Genomic DNA, 23,209 nt, shown 5'->3' on the forward strand with positions numbered 1-23,209 from the left:
GTGTTTCCCATGGCTCCTCAGGCCACATCCGGGGGGGCAGGCCTGGTGCTGGGCACAGGCAGGCATCACCTGGCAGCAGGCGTGGAGGGGTCTTCCCCCAGCCCCTCGGAGGCACGGGTGTACCTGTCCAGTTCCCAAGTGGAGGTGTGACTGGGACAGAGGTGGATGGAGCCTGTCACATCTGACAGGAGGAAAACAAATAACAAAAGAAATGCCCGCAGTGCGATGTTTATAAACTTGCTTTTCTTGTGGCCTCCGAAAAGAGCCACGTGTTACGTTGCTCGTAACATCAACTGTTCCTAGCTATGCTAATGGTTGCTTTATATAACTGGATGGAAAAATCCTTTCCCTGATTTTAGACATTTCGTTTCCTCTGTTTACTGTGAGTTGGAGCTTCCCACGTAGAGAAAGCTCTCAAGGAGCAAGTCACATTTTCCAGGGAGTTATGTATCTGGAGAGATGACTAACTGCTGTAGACTGAGTCACGGTAAAGAAGGGAGCTCTGAGGAAGGGCAGAGAGGGGACTGCTGAGATGCTGGTGGCAGAACAGAACAGCAGCAGCCCCACAGCAAGCACTCCTCTTTGCTTGGTACAGATGTGATCCCATAACAATCAGTCAAACAAGTTGGATTCCTTATCTTCAACTTTTAATTAACCTTATTAAAATAGCCAGGGTTCATGGTGGTTACTAAACTCGGCGCAACTCAGCTGGGCTGAGGTTTGGTATGTCTGAAGGCAGCTGAGTTATGCTTGTGATCAAGCTGTGAGATAGGCTTAGTAGATAAACTTCCGCCTCTTAACTAAGTATTTGAAGAATGTGTTTGAATTTGATTACAGAAAATTGCAGTCCAATTGGTTCCAGGTGTACCTTGGCTCCTTTTCATTGATCCAGGTGGGAAAACACAGATCCGGGAAGGAAAACAGACCACAAACTGGAGCTGAACCTCCAGGCAAGGCTTTTATTTTAAATCCTTGAGGCTGTTGGAGATTTCTCTGACCAGAGAGAACTCAGCTATTAGAAGAGAGCTTTTTTTAGCGCACTGTCACAAAGCAAAGCAAATCAAACTCTTAGCTGCCCGCTTCTTGCTGAGAAGTAAAGCGTAGGGTGGCCTTCTGTACCAGGGGTGCTCAGGTACACCAGTGATGAATGAGAGCTGAGAGCTCAAGGGGACTGACACTGAAGAGGTAGCAGCAAAAATTCATAGGTGACTGTGGCAGCCCAACTCCTGAGCTGTCTTTGTATTGCAAGAAGAAGGGACATGGTGGAAAAGGTGCTGTGTCTCCAGAAAGGGATGGAGAACCCAGTGGAAATGAGTTGGCATTTAGCTCTGGGCAGTGTTAGAGGGTTCCAGTTGCACCTTCTAGTGTGGGAGCAGAGATGGCTGGGAGGGAGCAACTGTGTTTTGTGAATACAGACCTGGCTTTGAGCTATTCAAACACCCTACAAGCCGTGGCTTGTAAAGGAAGCTGCCCTCCTCCTCCTGAGTGTGCAGAGAGCTGATGTTGCTATGGCTGAGAGGGTGTGATGGGGGGCACAGCAGGGCTGGCTGCCTTGGGAGCAGCGGTGTGTGCTGTAGGTGGAGTGCTCTGGCCCAGAGCCTGGAGTGAGGCTGTACCACTTGCAGCAAACAGCTCACGCTCAGGAAATACCATCTGAGCAGTATCCCAAACCATTCCGTAAAGGATGGGTGCTGGGAAGAGCTGAGCTTCATTCCCCGCCTCGCAGGGAAGGATTTGGCAGCTCCAGCCCAGCAGATGCTTGTCTGGTGTTTGTGCAGAGAAGTGGGATAGAAGTGTCCAGGGACACCCTAATGCTTCAGAGACCGGAGGATCCCTATGAGGAGTGTGGATACTGCAAAACAGGCCAAATGTACATGCTGGGGACTAGGCACAGGAAAAAGACCCAGCTTTGCTGTGCTTTGGGCAGGCACTTACCTCTGTACAATGATGCTAAAAACAACCAGGCTGATGATCGTTTCACCTTTTTAAACCTGATCAAAGAGAAGTCGATGTGCTGAGCCAGTCTGAGACACCCCTGTGGAACACCGTGGTGACACTCACCTTTTGTTCTTCACATCCCTCTGTCTTTTGGCTGTTCCCGCCACAAGGAACTCAACTTCTTTTTCTGCTTCATTTCCCCTGGCCCAGCTTTTCTCCTGCTCAGCAAACTTACCATACACTGAAGGACTCCCAGGGACTTTACACCTCCGAGGGAACCTTTTTGCTGGAGGAAACATCAGGGTATTGATCTCTACCAGTGTAACAGGAGAAAAAGGGAAAACATCTCTTATGACAGGGTTTGACTGCCAGCTGAAAGTAAGCAAAGTGCCTGTCAGGGACATGTGAGCACAAGAAAGCTGCAGATGGAAAGAAAGGCAGTGCTTTTCCTCATCGCTCGCTCTGCCTTCCCCGCAGCGCCAGCGAGGCGTTCGTTGGCTTGCAGGCTGCAGAGCCGTGCTGTGGGAGAGCCTGTTGGATGGGGATGTGCAGTGCTCCTTGGACTCTTAGGTATTTATCTGCAAATGGTGTCTGAAAGCGTAACGGGCACTTTGCAGGTCTCTAAATAGACTGGCCTCTGTCCTGAGGAGCTGACAACTTAAAGAGGGAAGTGCCAGGGATGGGAGAGTGGCTGCATCATACAGACCGGAGCTGGGGAGGTGGCACGTGGCCCACCTGCTCAGTATTTTTCCATCACATTCTGGTTCAGCTGTGCCTTGCCAACTTCCAGCTCTGTCACCCTCCTCAAAAGCTTCTGCTCTGTGTTTATTTAGCACGCTATTTATTTCCTAATTATAGAACTTGACTGACTAACCTCAGCACTGCTGGGTTACTGCTGTCCGCCTTTCTGGGCCCTGTAGACCAGCAGCTCTGGTCTCTTATAGCTGAGGGCAGTTGCGAGAGACTTTCTGACTCTTTTTTCCCCCCTGTTTTTCTACTAAACCCATGAGGGCTCCGACTGTTAATACAGGGACCTTCACCGACTGTTTCTGAGCAGCTAGGCTGTTGCATTCCCAAATTCTTTAGGCCAAAAGAGAGATGCCACTGAGCTGAGTGCTTTACCAGGCTGTGCTCTGCCGCTTCTGTCCACAAATTCCCGACAGCCAGCTCACTCTTTTCACCCCACATCCAGCCACAGCTGCTCGCTGGAGGAAGAGGTTTTGAAAACCACTCCTGGCCTCAGCAATGCCCCTGTGTCCTGCTTTTCGATGCTCCATGACACTTGAACACTGCCTGGCTCCTCAAGCAGCCTCAGTGTTCTAGGGGAAGGAGCTGGCTGCATCTCCCTGAGATGACTCCGTGCCACAACACTCCTGCGTTTTCCAAGGAGTTCGGTTAGGTGAAATTCCTGCCTCCTGCATCAAAAGCTGCCAGGCTGAGCAGACCTGCTCCCTGCAGACACCTCCAATGCCACCTTGTTCACCTGCAGCCATTTCTGCCCCTTTGTCAGGCATTTTGATGAATCAAGACACAGCTGCAGGAGCCAAAGTCCCTAAAGCCACCTGCACAGGGCAGCAGCAGGTCTCTGGCAGGCAGTGAGAGCAGGGACAGGAGGTGTTTCTGGTGGAAAGCAGGCTAGATTGGAACAAATGAATGTAGTAGAGGCAGAAGGATGTATGAGCTTCTCATGGAGTGTTTCCAAGATGTCATACTGAATAAAGGAAACTATTTGTCTTCCACTTAATTCTGAGTGGTCTGTCTGACGTTTGTCATTACGCTGTGTTCCTGAGGTTGGAGTTTGGAAAGGCTATGATTATCCAGCCTCCAAAACCAGCAAGGGAGACTGCTAAAGTCACATTTTTTTTCAGTGGCTGCTGGTGAGATACTTTCTCTGGAAAAAGTTGCCGTAGAAATTGTGGTGCTTGAGGAGATTGAGGGGTTGCAATCCCACCATCTGAAATGCTTCATGAACAAACAGTGGGATTACCAGCCCCCCTGTGAGAATCCACATTTTAAGATTGCCCAAGGGATGGGGAACAGACTCTTCCTAGAGAGCAATATTTATGGAAATAAAGTGAGTGGAGGCGGAAGCTACTGCTTCTTGCCAAAATAGTGGGAATGGGGGTAGGTCTGGGAGTTAGGAAGCACGCAAATGTGTTTGGATAAAGGTGAGTATGAAGGAAATGGTTACAGTTGTGATTTGGGGGACTGGATGAGGGTGTTAGGGTGCGGAGAGCCAGAGCTGTTTCCTGGAGGTATAGAAGGAAAGCAAGGGTGAGAGGAAACAGCTCTGGGGATAAAAGGGTAATCCAGAGCATCCCCATCTGCCTGATGCTTTCCTGGAGATGCATGGACAATCACAGCCAAGTGGGGAAGGTCTGCTCCCACATCCAGAGGTGGGACGGGTCCACACACGAGGACCTGTCAGGCTACAGATCCGTCTCCCAAGAAAACAGCACTGCAGAGCTATTGCCATCACTGACCCCACGCTGCTCCTCCAGCTAACCTCACCCAGCTTTGCAGGAGCAGCACTTCCCTTTTGGAAACCCTGCCTGTACTGCCACCCAGTTAAATGATGACATGGGCTGGAGGAAGTAAACAGTGCAGCTGATGCTGTGTAATGAGCACTTCTCTGGGCTGACACCACCGTGGCTCACTGAGAGCTCCACCTTGCAGAGCTGGTGCCTCAGCCTTTTGGAAATGATGTCAGATTTACCACACATCTGCTTGGAACAGACCAGCTTTAAGATCCCGATCCCCGAAGGTCCCAGGAAATCCATCCTTGGATTTGGCAGTAATGCCACAGGAGGGTTTTGCTGAGTTACGCAGGGCTGGACAAGCAGGGAGTGTTTCAGGACTGGGAGGATATGTGGTTGAGTGATGGTGGTGGAAGTCCTCCTTCGAGATCATCAAAGAGCTGCTGCCCTGACAGAGGCTAGAGGGTGCTGTGCTGCAGGGAATGGGTGTCCTCCTCCCTCCCTGCTCAGCATCCCTGCCGAGGCAGTTAGATTTGCAGGAAATGCTGCTTTTGAGCTGAGATGAAGACCAAGGCTGTAGTCACTAACATCCTCCAGGGCTTTTTAATACTAAAATATCAGCCCTGTCTAGCTCACTAGTTAGCACCCAGAAGGTGACATACAGAAAAGGGTGGCTTAAATCAGGTGGGTGAAAAAGAAGAAAGGGGGGGATGGAGGCAGAAGTGCGTAAAAGAAGTGAGAAAATGAGGAACAGATCAGAAGATAAGGAAACGGAGTGGGGCAAAAGCAGAGAATAGAAAAACAAAGACAGAAAATAGAAGAATTAAGACAGATAATAGCAGATGAAACAAATGCAGAGGATCACATCACTCTCTGCAACCAATTAAGGGCTTTGGACCTGCTGAATGATGAAAAGGGAGATTTCCTTGGGAGAAAAATGAAGGAGCAATTCTTGTTTGTGGTGGCTGAGGCTGAAAAGCCCCCGGCTGATGGGGCAGCACCAGCTCCTGTTTACCCAGCTGAGGTGGGGCTAATCCTGAGCCGGGCACAGAGCTGAGCTGACAGAAGAGGCAGGGGGGAACACAGAAGACAGGGCCGTGTTTGTACAGTGGCTGACAGGCAGCTGCAAGACCAGGCAAAAACACAACATGCTCCAAACAAGCAGCTCTCTGAGCAGATCAGTGCTCCCTGGAAAGCCCGCCAGCTAACCACAGGCAGCCAGAGCAAACGTGCCTTCTGTGTGGGGCTGCATGTGCTCTCCAAAACACATCCCTGCCACCCCGAAGCTGTGGTTGTGGGGTCACTGTCCTCACTGCTGGCAAAGCTGCTCTGCCTGGCTGCCTGCAGCAGGGGAGGCAAATGTGCAAGCATAGCAAGAAAAGGAGGAAGCGCAGGTAAATGTTCTTTTCCATTCCTAGGTCTGGCAGAAGACAACCCACCCTGAGAAGCAGCAGACATGACAAAGGAGGAGGAAGGTGTCCAAAGAGCCCCGTTTCACAGCTACCCTAAAGGGGATGCACTTCCCTCTGCATCCTGGGGAGGTTCTGGTGTTCTTTTAGGTGAGCAGCATCCATACAGTGTGGTGGGCCTATGAAGCCAGCCCTGCTCACAGAAATGAGCCACATCAGATCTTGATGTAGGTGACTTCCCTCCTGTTTTCCACCTCAAGCCTGAGGTGGGATAGCAAGGACTGGAAGGGAGCATCCTAAACTGGACATGGGTTACCACACCAGCCGGTAATAACTGCCCTGGCCCCACCACAAACACTGAAGGAGGTGCTGGGGCTGTAGGTCCCTGGAGAACATGTCCAGGATACACAAACCAATCTTGCCCAGGACATGGACCAAAGGGAGTGCATCAGGATGGTGCAAAGCCCCATTTGGAGCTAAGAGGGGCCGGTTTTACTTACTCTGGATGTGTCCAGTGAGAACCACTGGTTTTACTGCCGGGGCTGTTGGGGCAGCAGCCCATTGCCAGTGGGGTTAAGTGGGGACTCAGCAGTGGAAGTGGGGCTGTTTAACTCTCCAAGAGCCACTGGGAGGATGCAGAATAGGTGGGATTTGCATCCAGTATCAACTGGGCTGTGGGACAGGACAAGGAGGTGAGAGGGAACAGTGGCATGTGGAAGGGACTGTAGAGGAGTTGATGGCAAATAACGTCATGCCGTGGAAAGATGGATGTAGTAATTGGTGTGGTGGGAGATCCCACCAAGAAGGAGGGATGATGGGAGAGGACATTAAGTATGACTAACAGAATGGATGTCTTAAAAACATGTTAGCATAAACTTCCTGGTAGGGAGGGAAAAACACTTAGGAGATTTTACAAGGGCTGATACAAACCTAAGCTCTAGGAAATCTGCTTTGGAAGGAATTTGTGAGGCAGTCAGGGGTTGGATGGATTCCCCTGCCCTTCAGGACACTTGTTCCTGCTAAGGAGGTCTTCACCCCTCCAAAAAGGAGCATATGGAAACTGTATGGAGACGTCTGTGCATGTGCAGAGCTATCAGCTGGCTTCTTGCCCGGGAGCTGTTATTGCTGTTGAGACAGGAGGTAGCACGGCCCCAGGCAGAGCGCTCCAGGAGGACACAGCCACCCCAGCAGTCCCGTGGCATGCCCTGCTCCGGCCTTGTGTCCCCTTGGGTGCATGCTGCCCCTGGGACTGGCTACGTGCGCTTGTCCAGGGCGAGTCTGGACGCCCTGACCGGACAACAGCCTCAGTGGGGCCGTGGCTGTGGCTCTCACAGATGGGTTTCATTGAGGACACATGCCTGGCTTGGAGCTTGTTTTCATTTCCTTTTGAGGAAAGGAGTCGTGGGAGAGGAGTAACTGAGTGGCCGAGCTGGCTCTCCTGGACACAGGCAGCAGTGCTAAAGGAGCTCCTGCCATAGTTTCTGCTGCAGCTCTGGAGGCTGCAGCCCAAGGGGTCTGAAGAGGCAGAAGGAGCTCCAACTGATGTGCTGGTGATGTGCCAATGACATGGCAGAAGTCTGCCAGAGGTGTGCCAGGTTTGTGCCAGATACCCTACACAGGGCACAGCTAGCTTCAAGTGGCCTCTGAGAGCTGCTCTGGGCTGCGGGAACCAAGGGAATTAGCAGCACTCTTTGAGGAGTGATCACCCTGGCTGTGGGTGCAAGAGAGGGGCTTGTGTGAGAGGACCCGTGCTCTCCCGCTACAACCAGCCATAGGTGTGGCTATGTAAATGTATCATAAAAGGCCCCAAATATGCCTCTCTTCAGGAAGAAACAAATCCCAGAGCTGTGGCAGATCTCCTCTTGCCTGCCAGGCGCAGGGGGAGACACTGGGTGGGGGACAGGGAGGGGGAGCGGAAAGGGAGGGGAAAGGGGATAGAGGGAGGGATGGGCAGGGTTCAAACCTTCTCATTATGCTCCGAGATACAGAGATCAAACAGCAACTTCACAAATTAATGAGGCCCTGGCCTGGGCAGAGCCTCTCCCCTGCACAGATGGGCGGGAGGGGAACGTGCTGTAATGAACAAACTGCCTCTTCCTCACCAGCCGGTAATACAGGTTCTGGGTTCCTTGCAAACCCGTGGCCCAGCTTCTTAGAGTTCATTACCGTTGTTACATATTCATACAGCATTAGTGCCATCAGGCCCCTGGTGTTTAATCAGGTTTCAAACTTGCCTTGAGCCCTACAAGTGCTGGAGGAGCTTCCACCAAGCGTAGGGGCCAGAAGCACACACACCAAAACGGTGGCTTGAGCTAGGAGGGGTCTTGTGAGGGTGAGATAAGGGTCTGTCCTTTGACACAGAAACCTGAGTTATCGTAGAGGTTCCTCTACGATAAAGCTATCAAGTACGCAATTTAGTGCTTTGTGTCAGAGGAGGAGCTTGCCAAGAGCTTCCTGAAAAAGAACAAAAGACCTGAGGCTTATCTGCCTGCGGCATCTGCTCAGTGCTGGGGCATCATTAGGCCACCTGAGCTGCTAATCTATAAGTGGTTTCGATTCTGTATCAGGGTGCACTGTGGAGTGTTAGTTCCTATTGCTGGGTGGGTGCTTTACCGGTAACACAAACAGGCTGGAGAGGGGCAAGGAGTCTGGGATGTGGGCTCTGCTCCATCTGTCTTGGGCAGTCCTCTGAGATGGGTACCACAGGGAGCCACCAAAGCCACACAGGGGATTAGTCCTTGACAGTGGTGGGTGCTGATCCATCATCAGCAGGGAGACAGCTATTTCCCAGGGTGATTCCTCCCGTAGCAGATACAAATGACTTTAGAAAAGCTGCTGTTACTGGGGAGGTTTGTGTAAGGCCAAGCCTGCGTGCCTGCATTTTAGATGGACAAAATGAAGGGAAACATGTCCTTCCCTTGAGCCCCAGACCTTGTTTTCCTGTCAACAGGAAGGTAACACCTTTTCTGTTGGAGATATGCATGGATAAATCCTTAAAGACTGTGAAGCACTCCAATTCAGAAAAGGGGGTTATATAAAGGTGCTTATATTAAGCACCTTACACAGACAGAGCAGCTCTAAGCTGGATATAATCTTGTTTATTGAGGTTAAAGCAAAGGACTTGGAGTTAAACTGGCTGGGATCTCATCTGAGCTCTGACATGATCAGCAGTGGGAACAGAGCAAAACTGGGGGACAGGTCTCCCCTTTGCCTCCTTCCTTTTAAATGACAAAGTTTTAGGTACCCTGAAGAGTACTTGGTAGCTATACAGAGCTTTTCATGCCCTGAGGCTATTCAGTGTCTAGGTTTCTTCAGAGAGTCCTGAAATTCCTGGGGTTTAAATGCTAGCATCCCTAAAAGCAAAGCTTGAGTTTAAAGAAACCTCACCCTTATGGTGGAAAGGGCAGAGAGTGTGGAAAGCTCTTTTTTTTTTTCCTTTAGAAAGTAAACAGAGAAGTGGAGCCACATGCAAGGATCATCCCAGCCAGTGGATGTTTTCTGCAGCCGTCGGAAACCATGTGCTGGCACGCTGGCGGGGGCTGACACCGGCCAGGGCTGCGGGAGCTTAGAGATGCTGGCACCGAGTGCTTGGTTATCCTGTTAGAGGGATTAGGAGCAGACTGGGGTTTAATCCTCTGTGATGGAGCCACAGATCACTTCTCCTTCCCGCTTGGAGTGGCAGCCATGCGTGGTAGGACAGGAGACTCGATCCCACAAACCTTCCCGGGACTGGTACTGTGGCCTGAACCACACAACTTCAGGCCATAGGGAAGAGCTGTGCCCACGAGGGATGGGGCTGGCTACATCTGCCAGGATTTTTTTGGGTGCTCAGCGCTGGGGTGAGGGAGGAAAACCATATTGCAGGGAGCGCTGTGGGAGTGTTTCAGGTGGGGAATCCCCCCGGGGTGTAACGGCTGCCTCTCTTTTGAGATAAACCTAAGCTGGTGAACTCCTTTATAGAACAGATAGCTGGAACAATAGGGGCTGCCACCCAAAAAAAGAACCATGCAAGGGCCAGACAAGCCTTTGCCGGGAGCGAGGGGGTGTCATTGCTGTCTGATGGCAGGGGGAAGAGATCCCGTGGGTGAGAGGTGAGCATCTGAGAGGGAGTGGAGAGGAGGCACACGAAACCAGAGTGATAGCAGAGACATCACAGCAAACTCATCGGCCATGAGATGCATCTTGGCTGGTTTTATGGCGGAGGGGGGCTTTAAGCTTGAGCAAGGGGCAGGCTGTGTATTGTTCACCTCCCTTGTTCAGGGGAAAGCACCTTTGTATAAGCTTGGAAATAAAGCAAATTGCATCAGAGAAACATGCAGCCCTATCACCTATTCTCCTTTTTACCACCCCAGCTACGGGAACCAGGATATTTACTATCTGCATGGCTTGGAAAGGGTTACGGCATAGCAAAGCCTGGCAGATCACCATGAAGAAGAAACCAAACCCAGTGGTAAATCCTGCTATAACAAGGCCTAAGTAGTCCCTGCAGAAGGGAGTGAAATTATGCCTGACCTTCAACCTACCCAACTCTTTCAAGTAGAGCCATCCCTTGCAAAAACTTGGCAGCTGTAAGAACCCTGGGGTGTGGTGTACATCTGTGGGGGATGTCTCCATTCCTGGCTGCTTCCCTGTCCTTGACAGGTTGCTCCTCTCTCTTCTGTATCTCCCTCTTTCAACTGGGACAGTACAACCTCTTCCCGGCTCTGATTTCTTCTCAGCATCCCTGCCTCCTCCGCAGGTCTCCACTCAAAAAGCCAGTGGTGCCTCCAGGAAGCACCATCCCCAAGGAGAGCCTAGCTCTGCCTGGCTTCCACCACTCGCTTTTTAATATCCTTTCCCATGCATGTTCCTCAGGACATCGGCATTTATGCCCCCAGGGACGGAAGGAAAACATTTTGCTTTCTGTTTTTAGAGAGGCCACTGATTTTTCTGTAGCTCCCTCTGCGCCTTGCATCTTCTCTGAGCCCAGCAGCCCCTCAAGAGGCAGAACAAACACCCTTGTCCTAGTTCCCTGTGCACAGGACTGGGAATCTTGCCCTGGGTCTCCTCCTCCTGACCTTGTTTTCCTCTGAACACCACAGCAGTAATTACCCTGAGGTTGAAGGGTTATTCGAAAGCAAGTACCATGTCTTGTCCACTCTCTGCTTTCCAGCCCTTGTTTCTCCTTGTGCTGGAGTTAAACTCTGCCTGGAGTTTCCTTCGTGTTGCTATTCACTGAAGGAAACACGACCAGTTGAGGGTGGTGGGTCTGGGTGGGGAATACGTGCCCAGCTCCCTACGTTCCTCACACCCTGGTTGTCCAGCAATGCCACCAGTGGCTAAATCACTGGCATGCCAGAGCAGATGGACCTGCCAGTGGGTCTGTCCCCAGGGTGTCGATCCCAGTCTGGGTGCCCTCCTGGGCACTGGTTGACCACAGTAGCTGGGTGCTGGAATGGAGATGGGAAATGTGGTGGAAAGACTGGTCAAAGTGCGTGGTGGGCAGCTGGGCTGCCCAGTTCGCTGCCGACTGAGGTGGCCGCGTTACCCCTGCCAGAAGTGTAGCAATACTCTGGCAGAGTCAGCATGTAAATATGAGCAGCCGGAGTGTCTGAGGTGGGTTAGTTAATGCTCAAATGGAGGGTTTTGCAAGAAGAGATAAAATCAGCTTCATGTTTAGGACAGCTCAGGAGTGGATTTCCAGTGCGGGGGCAAATGATCCAGCATTCCTGCACTGTGAGGGCCCTGTGCCCTCTTCTGAAGCGGTTGCTGTTGATTACGAATTTTGCCTGAATGCACTTTAGCCCAATGGTTTCTGCGTTCCAGGGCAGAGCTCTGACACCGGCTCCTCTTGGGAGCGTGGCTGGGCTTTTCCAGCCCTTGAGGGCTGTGCACAGCTCAAAGAGGAGCTTGGTTTTGGCTGAACCAACAGTCTTGTGGTGTGGTGCTTTGGGTAGGGAGCTGTTGTCCCCCCCCCCCAGCCCCTTTCCTGTGCACACCTGACCTGGCTGCAAGCTGTTTTCCTTGATGCTGGTTAGGAGGAGCTTGAGAAAACCCTGTGCCGCTGGCATGCCAGGTGCCAAGGGTGGAGCGGGGTGCTCACACATGCCCTGACCAAGTTGGAGGGGAACCCCCTTCCAGCTTTCACCTCACCCAAGGAGAGAAAAGGGAGTTTGTGCTGCAAAGCAGCTCTCCCTCCTGCCAAGTGCTGTCAGCCCCCAGTGCACCCTGGTCCAGCTCTGCACCCCTCTGCCTGCCAGCCAGGGCCGGTGCCCGTGGGCACTGCCAGGCTCAGCAAACCCCAGCAGCCACCCAAGAGCCAAGGTCTGGTGTGTGTTGAGCTGGTGAACCCCCGTACGGCACCCAGACCATCATCCGTGTGCTGCTCTCCTAGCTGCTAATGAAGCATCTCCTGCTACCAGCGCCAGTTTCTCTTGCCCTCCTGCTACCTGCCCGCACCCTGTACCCCAGTGCAGCTGGGGTACCCCGCCTTGCTGCCTGCACCCCCCCGCTCCCTCCCCCTCCCGCAGCCCCCTCCCGCTCCCCGGCGGGGGCTCTCCGGGGGGGACCGGCCCGCGGGTCACTCCCTGCCCGGCGCGGCGGGGCCGGTCCCCGCCCCGGGGGCGGGCGCCGGAGCACGTGGGGCCGCGCCGGGCCGGGCTGAGTCACTCCCCGCCCCGAGCCCCGCGGCGGAGCGGAGCGGTGCGGCTGGGCTCGGCGCGGCTCGGCGGGGCTTCGCGGCGCGGCTCGGGACGCAGCATGGAGGCGGCGGGGCCGTGGCGGGCGCTGCTCTCCCTGGGGCTGGGGCTCTCTCTGCTGCTGGCCGTGACCGGTGAGTGGCGGGGTACCGGGGATCAGGGGTGCCCGGGAGCCCGGGGTGATGGGGAGCTGGGGTACAGGTGAGCCCGGGCTGGAGGGGATCAGGGGTGCCAGGGAGCCCGGGGTGATGGGGAGCTGGGATGATGGGAAGCTGGGGTGCGGGGAGCCGAGGTTGCGGGGAGCTGAGGTTGCGGGGTGCGGGGGGTCTGGGGTGCAGAGTGAGAGGGTCCGGGCTGCCCTGTGCGGGGTGCAGGGGTGGCGAGTGAGAGGGTGCGCAGCCCCCAGGGGTGGAGGAGCTCAGGACCGCAACCCCATCCTTGCTCCCGAGCTGGGGATAGCTCAGCCGGGCTGTCCTGTGTTTCGAGGGTTATCTAACCCAGCCCGCGATGTAAACAGCTTGCCTGGGACTGCCTGACACAGCGCCCGTGGCAGACCTGGCCGGGGGCCTGGAGAAGCAGCTCCATCATTGCCCGGTGGGTCATGCCCCGGGTGGGGGTCTCCAAAAGGGATGAGCGAGACCAGGAAGAAGGGGAGCAAAACCCAAGCTCAGGCTCTGGCCCAAGGGGGGCAAAGGGCATCAGGAAGGTGTGCTGTGAGGAGGGCCCTGTGTGTGCTCGCTCTCCCTGGGGAGAGGTGCCTGCTTTGCCCTCCTGAGACATGCTTGACCTGACCTCCCCCAGTCCTGCTGTGATGAGTCGTCCCACTTTTTGGAGGATGTTATTTTTGCCTTCCAGCCAGCCTGTGGGTTCATATAAGCAAACATTTCCACAAGTGGTGGCTGATCTTTGTTGCCTTGGTTCCTGACTGTCCAGCCCGTGACAGCTCTGTCCCTGACCGGAGAAAAATGCATGTGGGGAGGATGGAGATGCTGAGCTGCTCCGAAACCAGGCCTGAAATGGCCAAGAAATAGGAGCATCCAAAACTCCTTGCGACAGTGGAAAATGTGACCTACGTGCCTCGCTGCTGGGCCGGGGGCTGGCTAGCAAGATCCACCACATAGGGGTTTATTCCATAAGGGAGTCCAGTTACTTGGGATAATTAAAGTATAATACTGGGACCCCTCTTGTCTGGCTCAGGGAGGAGCCCTCACTCCTTTGCTGCTGCGTCCCACCCCAGAAACTCCTGTGTCGGAGGCAGTGCGGATGCTGGGGAGCACACGTTCCTTGGCGCTCTGTGCCTGGGGAAGCAGCTGGCTCCTGCTGCTGAACAGAAGCAGCTCTGTCCGCAGGGCCTTGGCTGGCTGCCGGGATTGATCCTTGAGATGGAGCAGTGGGATGCGCGCGGGACCTGCGGAGGGGCGTGGGGCAAAGGCATCCCCACGTATCAACACGAGCTCTCTCCTCCCGTGCTGTAGCTCATGGCAGCGCATTGATGGAGCATGAGGTCATGCAGAACAGGCTGGGCAGTGCAGGCAGCAACTTGAACCAGTGCCCAAATTTTTCTGCCTCCCGAGGCTGGGCTAAGGGAGCTACAGCATCTTTTTGGAAACCTTCATGTAATGCTGGCCTGCCTGCCACCGGTGTGTACTCTACAGATGTGGAGTGTCAGGAAGAGTAAGATTAACTCAAAGGAGCATGACTATTAAAAGAGTGGGAGCTCACTGAGTAGTAGCTTAGGCTAATGAGAGCTGTGCTGTTTGGCAGGGGTCTGGGCAAGGAGCCCACAGCTCATTGACTTCCATTTTCTCCAGGGCATGCAGGTAGTGTGGGGAGGTATTCCTGGGTCTCCACCTGAGTTCAGCCCTTGCTCTGACTCCTGCAGTGTGGCAGAGAAGAGCCTGGCATCAAGGCGTGCTGTTCCAGCACTTGGCGAGGAGTTATTGAGGCTTTCAGCCAGATCTATGGGAATCTGGTCTAGGTTTATGGAGAGTGTTGCTGTCTTGAAGCTCTTGGTACGGAATAGATTAAGGGTGGGATGAATTTCAGCCCAGCTCTTGCAGTTTGATTCAGCACTGCAGTGGGGAGCAGAAGGTTGATGGGTGCAGTGGGTGGACCTCAGCTGGCTGCCAGGTGCCCACCCTCTTCAGCAGGACAGGGGGGAGAGAAGAAGATGATGAGGCTCTAGCATGGGTCCTTCCAATGGGCTGCAGCTCTTCATGAACTGCTCCAGTGTGGACCCTTTCCACGGGGTATGGCCCATCAGGAACAGACAGCTCTGGTGTGGGGTCCTCCATGGGCTACAGGGGAATCCCTGCTCCAGTGCCTGGAGTGTGTCCTCCTCCTCCTTTTTCTCTCTTCAGGGTGTCTGTAGAGCTGTTTCTCACATTTTTCTCACTCCTCTCCCCCACAGCTGCCGTGTGGTGTTTGTTTACCTTATATACGTTATCACACAGACAATGTCAGTGTCAGTGATGGGTTCAGCTTTGGGCAGCAGTGGGTCTCTTTTGGAGTCATCTATGCCGGACAGAGAAGCCATCCCTGCAACCCCCCAGCTACCACCACCTCCTTGCCACGTAAACCCAGTACCTTGGGAGATGCTAGAAGTGGATGGACGGACAGGGAGGATGGTGCAGCCCCACCAGCTGCCCAGGAGGGACCAGCTTGTGGTCTGGGGCTGCCTGGGGGACCTGCTCGGAGTGCTCGGGGTGAACGGGGTTCTGGCAGGCATCGTGCAGGGATGAGGCTTGTGCTCCTACCTTACGTGCTTCTAGCATCTAACAACTGAGGCATGTGAGCTCCCCCTACAATGAGCTTTTTTAGGTCTTACAAGTACTTATTAGCAAAACACAGCCGCAGGACCAGCCCCATCCCCTTGAATAATCCAGACCTGCTCATGGCTGAGTGAGCCCCAGCCTGGCCACTCCTCCTTCCCAGCAGAAACATTTGATGCAGCAGCAACCTGTGTTTCCTCTGGCTCTGGTTTCATGTGTGGGCTCTGTTAAACCCCTTTTTTAATGTGCCAGGGTAAGGCAGGTCCTGTCTGCACTCTCACACTCCTGGTCTCAACCAGGTCTCTTGAACGCTGGTCGTCCCAGGCAGGGTTGGGCAGCTGGTCCTGCTAGCCTCTGCCAGGTGCACCCCTCTTTGCAGCTTCCACAGGGGTGGGGTTCCTGCTGGGATGCCCCCACGGGGCTCTGGAGGATGCCTGCCAAGCCAGGGCTTGCAGTGACACATGGCTTTGCTTCCAGGTGAGTTCTGCGACGTGAACCACTGCCAGAATGGGGGCACCTGCCTGACTGGGATTAATGAGGCCCCCTTCTTCTGCATCTGCCCTGAGGGCTACGTTGGGATTGACTGCAATGAGACAGAGAAAGGTGAGTTGCTGACCCCATCATGGGAGCTCTGTGAAATCCAGGAGCCTCGCAGCATGGCACTGTGCCCTCATTGTGCCCTGGGATCTGGTCCTGGGGTCCAGCCCTGCTGACGAGTGTGTAGAGTGGAGATCTAAGTAGGGATGCAGTGACCTCCATCACTTGGGGGGAATGCAGTGTCTTTGGGGAGTGCAAACCCAGTGGATGCTCTTATTCTCCACCTGTGCCTATGTTAAAGCCATTTTCTTCCCTCTCCTCTTCCCCAGGTCCCTGTCACCCCAATCCTTGCCACAACAATGGCGAGTGCCAGCTGGTCCCAAACCGGGGGGACGTCTTCACCGACTATATCTGCAAGTGCCCTGTGGGGTATGATGGGGTGCACTGCCAGAACCGTGAGTACAGTGGGGGGCTGGGGGGACTGTTGTGCCATTAAGGGGTTGGGACAGCACTGAGGGGTCACATGGGGGCTGTGTGCAGCTGTGGCAATGTTGGATGATGGGCCAGTCAGCATCTGGGGACTGGTTTGGATCTTGCAGGGTAGAGGGAAGGACTGATCTGCGAGGTGATGTCTGTGTCTGAGCTTTGCTCTGTGTCTCTGGAGGGGACACAGCTGCTCCACACGAGCTCCTGGCGTTGCTGTGGTTGTGTGTCCTGATGCACCCACGTTGCTGCAGTCAGCAGGAATAGGACTTAGGTGGCCTCTTGGCTAGAGCTTAAACCCATGCCACCATATTCGCAGGGACCTTGCCATGGGCCTTGCTCAGAGTTATGCCTCTCCCCTCTTCCTGCTGTACCAAATGAGGGGTGTCCTCCCTGGGACTGTCTGTGGGATTACCTCCTGAGCCCCTCCACTATGTCTTCTAGACAAGAATGAGTGCTCCTCCCAGCCTTGCAAGAATGGAGGCACCTGCCTGGACCTGGACGACGACTATACCTGCAAGTGTCCTTCTCCATTCTTGGGGAAGACCTGCCATGTCCGTAAGTCCCTGGCACCAACTCCCCTTTTCCTCCCTCACTGCCCTATCCTTCATTGCCAGCATGCCCAGAAGAGATCTCATCAGCTGGTTTAGGGGATCTGGAGGGCAAACACGGGTTGCTCTTGGTGCAGCAGTGCTGGCCCTGATGGAGGGAGCAACCCCAGCATCCCTCTGGGTGTCCTCAGAGCCGCCTTCCCCCTGCCCACAGAGCTCTGTGCTGTGAGAGTGGCTCAGGGATGGTATGGTTTTGGCAGAAGGCTGAGAAGGGGAGAAAATTTGAGGGACAGGAAGGTCTTAGTGCTGGCCTCCGTCTCCCGCCCCATCCCCAGACAAGAGGCAAATGGTTTTGCTCCCTGGCCATCATCTCTCTTTGGTGCTGATGTCTTCACGCTGCCTTCCCTCACTTGTGCCCCCAGGCTGTGCTGTTCTCCTGGGCATGGAAGGAGGAGCCATCTCTGATGCCCAGCTCTCTGCATCCTCTGTCCACTACGGCTTCCTTGGCCTCCAGCGCTGGGGACCGGAGCTTGCGCGCCTCAACAACCATGGCATCGTCAATGCCTGGACCTCCAGCAACTACGACAAGAGCCCCTGGATCCAGGTACCTGCAGCAGGACTGGGAGCACTGGTAACGGGCAGCCCCAGTAGCCACGGCTGGTGTTGCTGGGCTGCTTTTGTGGGATTTCACTGTGGTGGCAATGGCAGGGCTAAATTGTTGCTAAAGGATGCCACCCAGGGGCATTTTGTGATACACCTGGAGAAGACAAGGTCGCTGTGGGGGAGCTGGGGAGCTGGGGTGGCAATCCCCCTTCTCTGCCCACCCTCAGACACGAGGCTGGAGGGATGGAGGACTTTCATCCTGAGGAAGTCACAGTGCCCTGGGCAGCCCCTTTCCTGGTCCTGATGCTGCGTGGGAGCCCACCCTCCCAGCCAGGCTCATGGGTTCTGGTGGGTGCAGGGGCTTTGCACCCCACTCACACTCACACTCTCCTCTCCCCCCGGCCAGGCCAACCTGCTGCGTAAGATGCGGCTGAGCGGGATCATCACGCAGGGTGCACGGCGCGTGGGCCAGCAGGAGTTTGTCCGCGCCTACAAGGTGGCCTACAGCCTGGATGGGCGGGAGTTCACCTTCTACAAGGACGAGAAGCAGGATGCAGACAAGGTGGGCTGCGATGCTCTAAGCGGGGGCCGCGACAGCCCCCCCCCAGCCCAGCGGTGCTGTGGCTGCCGGTGGGGCTGTGAGCTGCGTCACAAACTGTCCCTGTGTTTGGGAAGGTGCTTTTGACCTGGGTCAAAGCCACGTTGGGAACTGTCGGAGCAGTGAGATGGCACAGATGGTTCCAGTGCTGGGCAGCACTCTCTGGCTCTGGTTAATTGCCTGTAATAAGCATAACCAAAGAAGCAGCGCTGACTTATTTAGGTCGTTCAGATAACATCTTTATCGCTGACACACTGTGGGAATGGGCATAGGTTGGAAGAGCTGGGGAATGGCTCACGCAGCTCAGTGCTGTGTTTGCACCGAGCATGAGGTGATAGTGTATTCCCCTGCTGAAGCAGGAAGAGTCAGGGAATGCACCACTCTCCACTCTCAGCTTTTCACAGCAAGCGTCTCGCGCTTGGTTTTTGAGCATCCAAGGAATGGCTCAGAGTGTCTACCTTGCTTTAAAAAATGGAAAAGTTTCTTTCTCCAGTGGTGGGAAAAATTGCATGGAACATGACTTGAGTGTTATTTATTGTGTTAGGAAGAAAGAAGCAAGCCGCCTCTTTGCTTGTTGCAATGTGGGAAGTGTTGCCATAGCTGGAGGGATTTTATGCCCAGGCTGTGGGAGGGCTGGGGGCACTCAGCCCTGCTCGCCGTTGCAGGTTTTCCAGGGGAACATGGACTATGGCACCATGCAGACCAACATGTTCAACCCTCCCATCACCGCCCAGTTCATCCGCATCTACCCGGTGATGTGCCGCCGTGCCTGCACGCTGCGCTTTGAGCTCATCGGCTGCGAGATGAACGGTAAATGTCGGTGACTGTCCCCTCCCCAGGGACCGCAGGGCAGGAGGTGACACGGGGCAGGGCATCACCCTGTGTACAGTTCTGATCCCCTGGGTCAGGGAATTTGGGAGCGCTTGTTTTTCTCACGCTGGCTACATGATGCCTGCAAATACCCGTGGGTGCTTTTGGGGAGCTCAAGCCGTTAATCCCACCAGCTCGGCTGTGTTCTCATGCTGCTAACACCTTCCTGAGCCAGGGGGTTTTATTGTCCCCCCCTCCCTATCTGAGCTGTGAACCGGCTGCTTTTCCTGCCAGAGAGCTTGAGAAGCTCAGGAGGATCAAAGTCTTCTGGGAAACGTGAGGAATGATTAGCCTGAGCCCTTGCCCTGTGCCTCCCACATTCCTGCCTTGCGGCATGTCCCCAGCAGCCGAGCGAGACCTGCATGCTGGGATGGGTACAGGGTGCTGTGGGGGCTTGGGTCACATCCTGCTGCTGTGTGGGTGCGATGCCGGGCGTGCTTTTGGGCGTGGGGATGGCTCTGCTTTGCTCTCTTCACCCCGTGAAAGTATCCTGTTCTGCCTTCTGCTGAAGCAGCCTGACCTTCTGGGCTGGGACATCCGTGTGTCCCTGCAGCAGGAGGCACTGTGACCCAGGGAATCGCTGAGAGCTGAAAATCCTGGGAAGAGGCAAGCTGGCTTGGACGCTGCCTTTGCCCAGCCTGCAGCTCTGGGTAGTGGGTACATGGGATCATGGAGATGTGTTCCCATGTACCCACCACCCAGAAGACGCTGGGACCGCGGGGTCTTGCTTGCAGTGGTGCTGTGGTCTCTTTCCTTTTCACTGCCTGTATAAACCGTTGTGTTACAGTGTATTTCAACACGGCAGGTTGCTCGGAGCCTCTGGGCATGAAATCCCGCATGATCTCCGACCAGCAGATCACAGCCTCCAGTGTCTTCAAGACCTGGGGCATCGATGCCTTTACCTGGCACCCCCATTACGCTCGCCTCGACAAGACAGGCAAAACCAATGCCTGGACAGCACTGCATGATGGCCAGTCCGAGTGGCTGCAGGTGGGTCTTGGTGCCCTCTCTCTGTAACCTCATTTCTACTCCCCAAGCTCTTCCAGCAATGCCAGGGGTCGTCTTCTGTGTCAAGGTGGCTGGAAGCAGGATGGGCACAGCGGGAGAGGCTCGGCAGAGCTGCTGGGATGCTGCAGCTGGAGCCTTGCTGTGGGACATGCAGCTCGGTGGTATTCTCCCCAAGCTGGGATCGCAGGGGCAGGTCAGGATGGGGCTGCAGCCACCGCTTTTTAACAGTGATACTGGAGCTCAGGGTCAGAACATCAGTGCCCATAACAACAGGGTTGTGCCATCTCTTCAGACCTCCTTGTGAGGTGTGCTGAGCCTGCAGCACCCCAGTTCTGCGTCCCAGTGCCATCCCAGCCTGAGGTGACTGTCCTACAACCCTCTGGCTGCCCAGAACACCATGGTTCTGTTTTGCAGGAAAAAAACCCAACAAAATCAGGTTTGCTTTTCCCTTCCCAGTCTGGAATGGGAACAAATAGTTTTGAAATTTCCTTCTCAGTTTCCTTTCCACCCCTGTTTTTATACTTTTCACATGATTTCATGACATAATGGGACAAAGCAGTTCAGATATTTGTCCCGCTTTTTTATTTGGGAAATGATTAAAAGCAGCTGCTCCGTGGACCTAAATATAACAGCTTATCAAGGCGCCTGCGCTGGGGTCAGGATGACACACTGAGCTGGTCTGCCACACTGCACGCTGCCTGTTTGTGTACTTGCATCTAGATTTACATGTATAGTCATATATATACACACATATACATGTATACGTACAGCTGGTACTGCCAGTGAAGCCAGGAACTGAGTTAAAGAGGCTTTCCTCTCATTACTACGTAGTGTGCCAGCACCACTAGTGCAGTGTGGCAGAATAAGGAGAATAGAAACCGTCTCACTTACAACCCAAATGTCAGACCGCACTGGATTGTGTATTTTCTCAGCCAGAATCACTTTCCCAGTGGAGATGCCATTCCTCTGGGAGTCCTTTATTTTTTTATGTTGAGATTCTTGGCCATTGTTCCTGCATTGACCTTTTCAGTGAAAAAAAAATGACAAGAGAGCAGTGATGGGGAAGGGCCCTGTGGTGGCAGGGTTTGTGTCCCGCTTTGGGTTGTTTTGAGGGATGCTGCAAGTGTTTAAAGGGTTGAGATTTCATGGCAAGAGCTTCACTAGTCACTCCAGCATTGGGGTGAGATTTGAGTGGTGTTTTCTCCACTCTCGACCCCCAGGGGTCAGTGCATCCCAGCTGCCTCCAGGACACACGGGATGCTCTGGGTTGGGTTCCTGTGAGGATCCCTGACGAGCTTTGTCTCCGTGCCAGATTGACCTCCGGACCCAGAAGAAGGTGACAGGCATCATCACGCAAGGAGCCCGCGACTTTGGCCACATCCAGTACGTGGCAGCCTACAAGGTGGCCTACAGTAACAACGGCAAATCCTGGACCCTCTACCAGGACAGCCAGACAAACAGCACCAAGGTGTGTGTGTGGGGCAGGGCAAGGTGGGCAGCGACCTCCTGGGGCTCGGGGATACCAGCGTGGGGAGGGGTGGGATGGTGGTGGGGAGGCCCTGGCAGTGCTGACACCCACCTTTCCTCTCCTCCCCCCCAGATCTTCCATGGTAACAGTGACAACTACTCGCACAAGAAGAACGTGTTTGATGTGCCCTTCTACGCCCGCTTCGTCCGCATCCTGCCCGTGGCCTGGCACAACCGCATCACCCTGCGCGTGGAGCTGCTGGGCTGCGATGAGTAGGCGCCCGGGGAGGAAGGACAGGGCGGCTTTTCCCTGCCACCCAGCCCGCTCCCTGCCCGCCCCTGCCTGCTCCTGCTCTGACCTCACACCCCACTCTCCATGTCCCCAAACTCGGGAGGTGGCTGGGAGGGCTCCCCTGCCCTGTGTTGGCGCTGGGGCTGCAGCACTGCACTTTATGGGGCCCTTGCAGGTGGGATGTGGGGAGGGCTCCTGTTCTGTCACCCCCCCCAGCCAGGGGTGACACCCTCTTCTGCAACCAGGGCTTGGCTGGGGGAACCACTCCTGCAACCCAGGCTTCCTTGGGGGACCCTGTCCTGCCAATGAGGCTTGGCTGCACTCTCCTAGCTAAGCCTGGAGACCAGTTTTCTTCCCCTTTTTGCTTCTCCTTCCAGCAGAGAGGCTGCAGCCAGTGGCAGTTCCCTGCCCACACTTCATCGGAGCTTGGTGGTTTTGGGGGGCTTAGGGCAAGTGCCCCAGGCTCACAGAATCCACCATTCCCCCTGCTCCCTGCATGGCTGCAAGCAGGGGCTCTGACAAACCTGCTCAGCTGTTGTCCCCTGCCTGTTTTCCCTTGCCTGTGGTCTCCGCTGTGGTGTCAGCGCCACATAGTGTGAGGGGAGTGATGAGATGGCTCCTATCAAAGACACCAGGTCCCTGTTGCCAATGGCTCTACCTGCTGGGCACTCCAGCAAGTACCAGGGCTGGCTTTTTTGGCAGATGTGCCCATTCCCCTTCCTGGGGTGCTGGCACCACATCCTCCAAGTCTCAGCATCACCGTCATCCCCACTATAATGCAGTTTGGAGTGCCTGGAGATCCCTTGTCTCTGGAGCCAAGCAGTGACCAGGGAGGCTGCCACCTGGTATTGGGGAGAGATGGTTTGTATCCTTGGTGTGGAGAAAAGCTGGGAAAAGGGGTGGTTAAACCATCCAAACGCAGTAGGCAGAGAGCTGGCCCACTGACCCTTTTTGTAATCCGATTTTTTTTTCCTTTCTGTGGGGTAGAGGGGAGCCTCTTGCAATGCTCCAGCCCTCAGGATTAGCAGTAGGAGGTGAGTGAGATGCAGCACTGGCAAGTGAGAGCGTGGGCAGCGTGTCCAGCAGCGGCACTGGTGGTGATGCTACCCTGTGTGCTGGGATGCGGGGCGGCCATGGGGCCAGGCTGGCGGCAGGTTCGCTTTGGCAAGTGCCGAGAGAGCCCGGGCGGCACGGTGGGGGCAACGGCGGCCCCGCTCTGGGGTGTCTCTGTCAGTATTAAAACCAGCTGAAACTTTGGGGCTGTCGACCTGGCTGTTCTGTGCCTCCCAAGAGCTACTTCCCAAACCCCAGCAGGTCCGGTGAACCCTCAGGATACCCTCTGAGCTCCCTGGCTCCCGTGCTCATCCTGCACCTCCTGCCCTTATAGACCATCCTATCTCCCTTCCCTGCCTGAAAACACAAGGTGCCAGGGCTTTGTGCATCTTCCCTGCTGCCTCCACCCTGCCGCAGCTGCCGGAGCCTGTGCTCGCAGCTGGCCAAGTGCAGCGGGATGGGATTCAGGGAGGGG

The 23,209-nt window shown here is 54.9% G+C and overlaps 1 protein-coding gene across 2 annotated transcripts; it reads left to right on the forward strand.

Annotated features, from left to right (window-relative positions):
- Positions 1 to 12,493: 12,493 nt before the first annotated feature.
- On the forward strand, positions 12,494 to 22,937 carry MFGE8 (milk fat globule EGF and factor V/VIII domain containing). 2 transcript variants are annotated; one of them, XM_084267825.1, is made up of 10 exons: positions 12,494 to 12,635; positions 15,750 to 15,875; positions 16,139 to 16,264; positions 16,737 to 16,850; positions 17,266 to 17,447; positions 17,853 to 18,008; positions 18,710 to 18,854; positions 19,702 to 19,904; positions 21,235 to 21,390; positions 21,523 to 22,937. In XM_084267825.1, the coding sequence occupies exons 1-10, from the start codon at positions 12,563 to 12,565 to the stop codon at positions 21,664 to 21,666; spliced, it is 1,425 nt and encodes a 474-aa protein (XP_084123951.1). In that variant the 5' UTR covers positions 12,494 to 12,562; the 3' UTR covers positions 21,667 to 22,937. The 2 variants fall into 2 exon arrangements, with proteins under 2 accessions (XP_084123951.1, XP_084123952.1); XM_084267826.1 differs by having other exon boundaries at positions 19,720 to 19,904.
- The last annotated feature ends 272 nt before the right edge of the window (positions 22,938 to 23,209 follow it).

This window comes from Gallinula chloropus (genome assembly GCF_964237585.1).
Source record: "Gallinula chloropus genome assembly, chromosome: 9".
NCBI lineage: Eukaryota > Metazoa > Chordata > Aves > Gruiformes > Rallidae > Gallinula > Gallinula chloropus.

What these genes read in the sequence shown, in the direction of transcription:
- MFGE8 (XM_084267825.1), top strand. Translation starts at nt 12,563, where the DNA reads ATGGAGGCGGCGGGGCCGTGGCGGGCGCTGCTCTCCCTGGGGCTGGGG. An exon ending in CTGCAATGAGACAGAGAAAG is followed by an intron (nt 15,876 to 16,138) that starts GTGAGTTGCTGA and finishes CCTCTTCCCCAG; the next exon opens with GTCCCTGTCACCCCAATCCT. An exon ending in AGAAGCAGGATGCAGACAAG is followed by an intron (nt 18,009 to 18,709) that starts GTGGGCTGCGAT and finishes TCGCCGTTGCAG; the next exon opens with GTTTTCCAGGGGAACATGGA.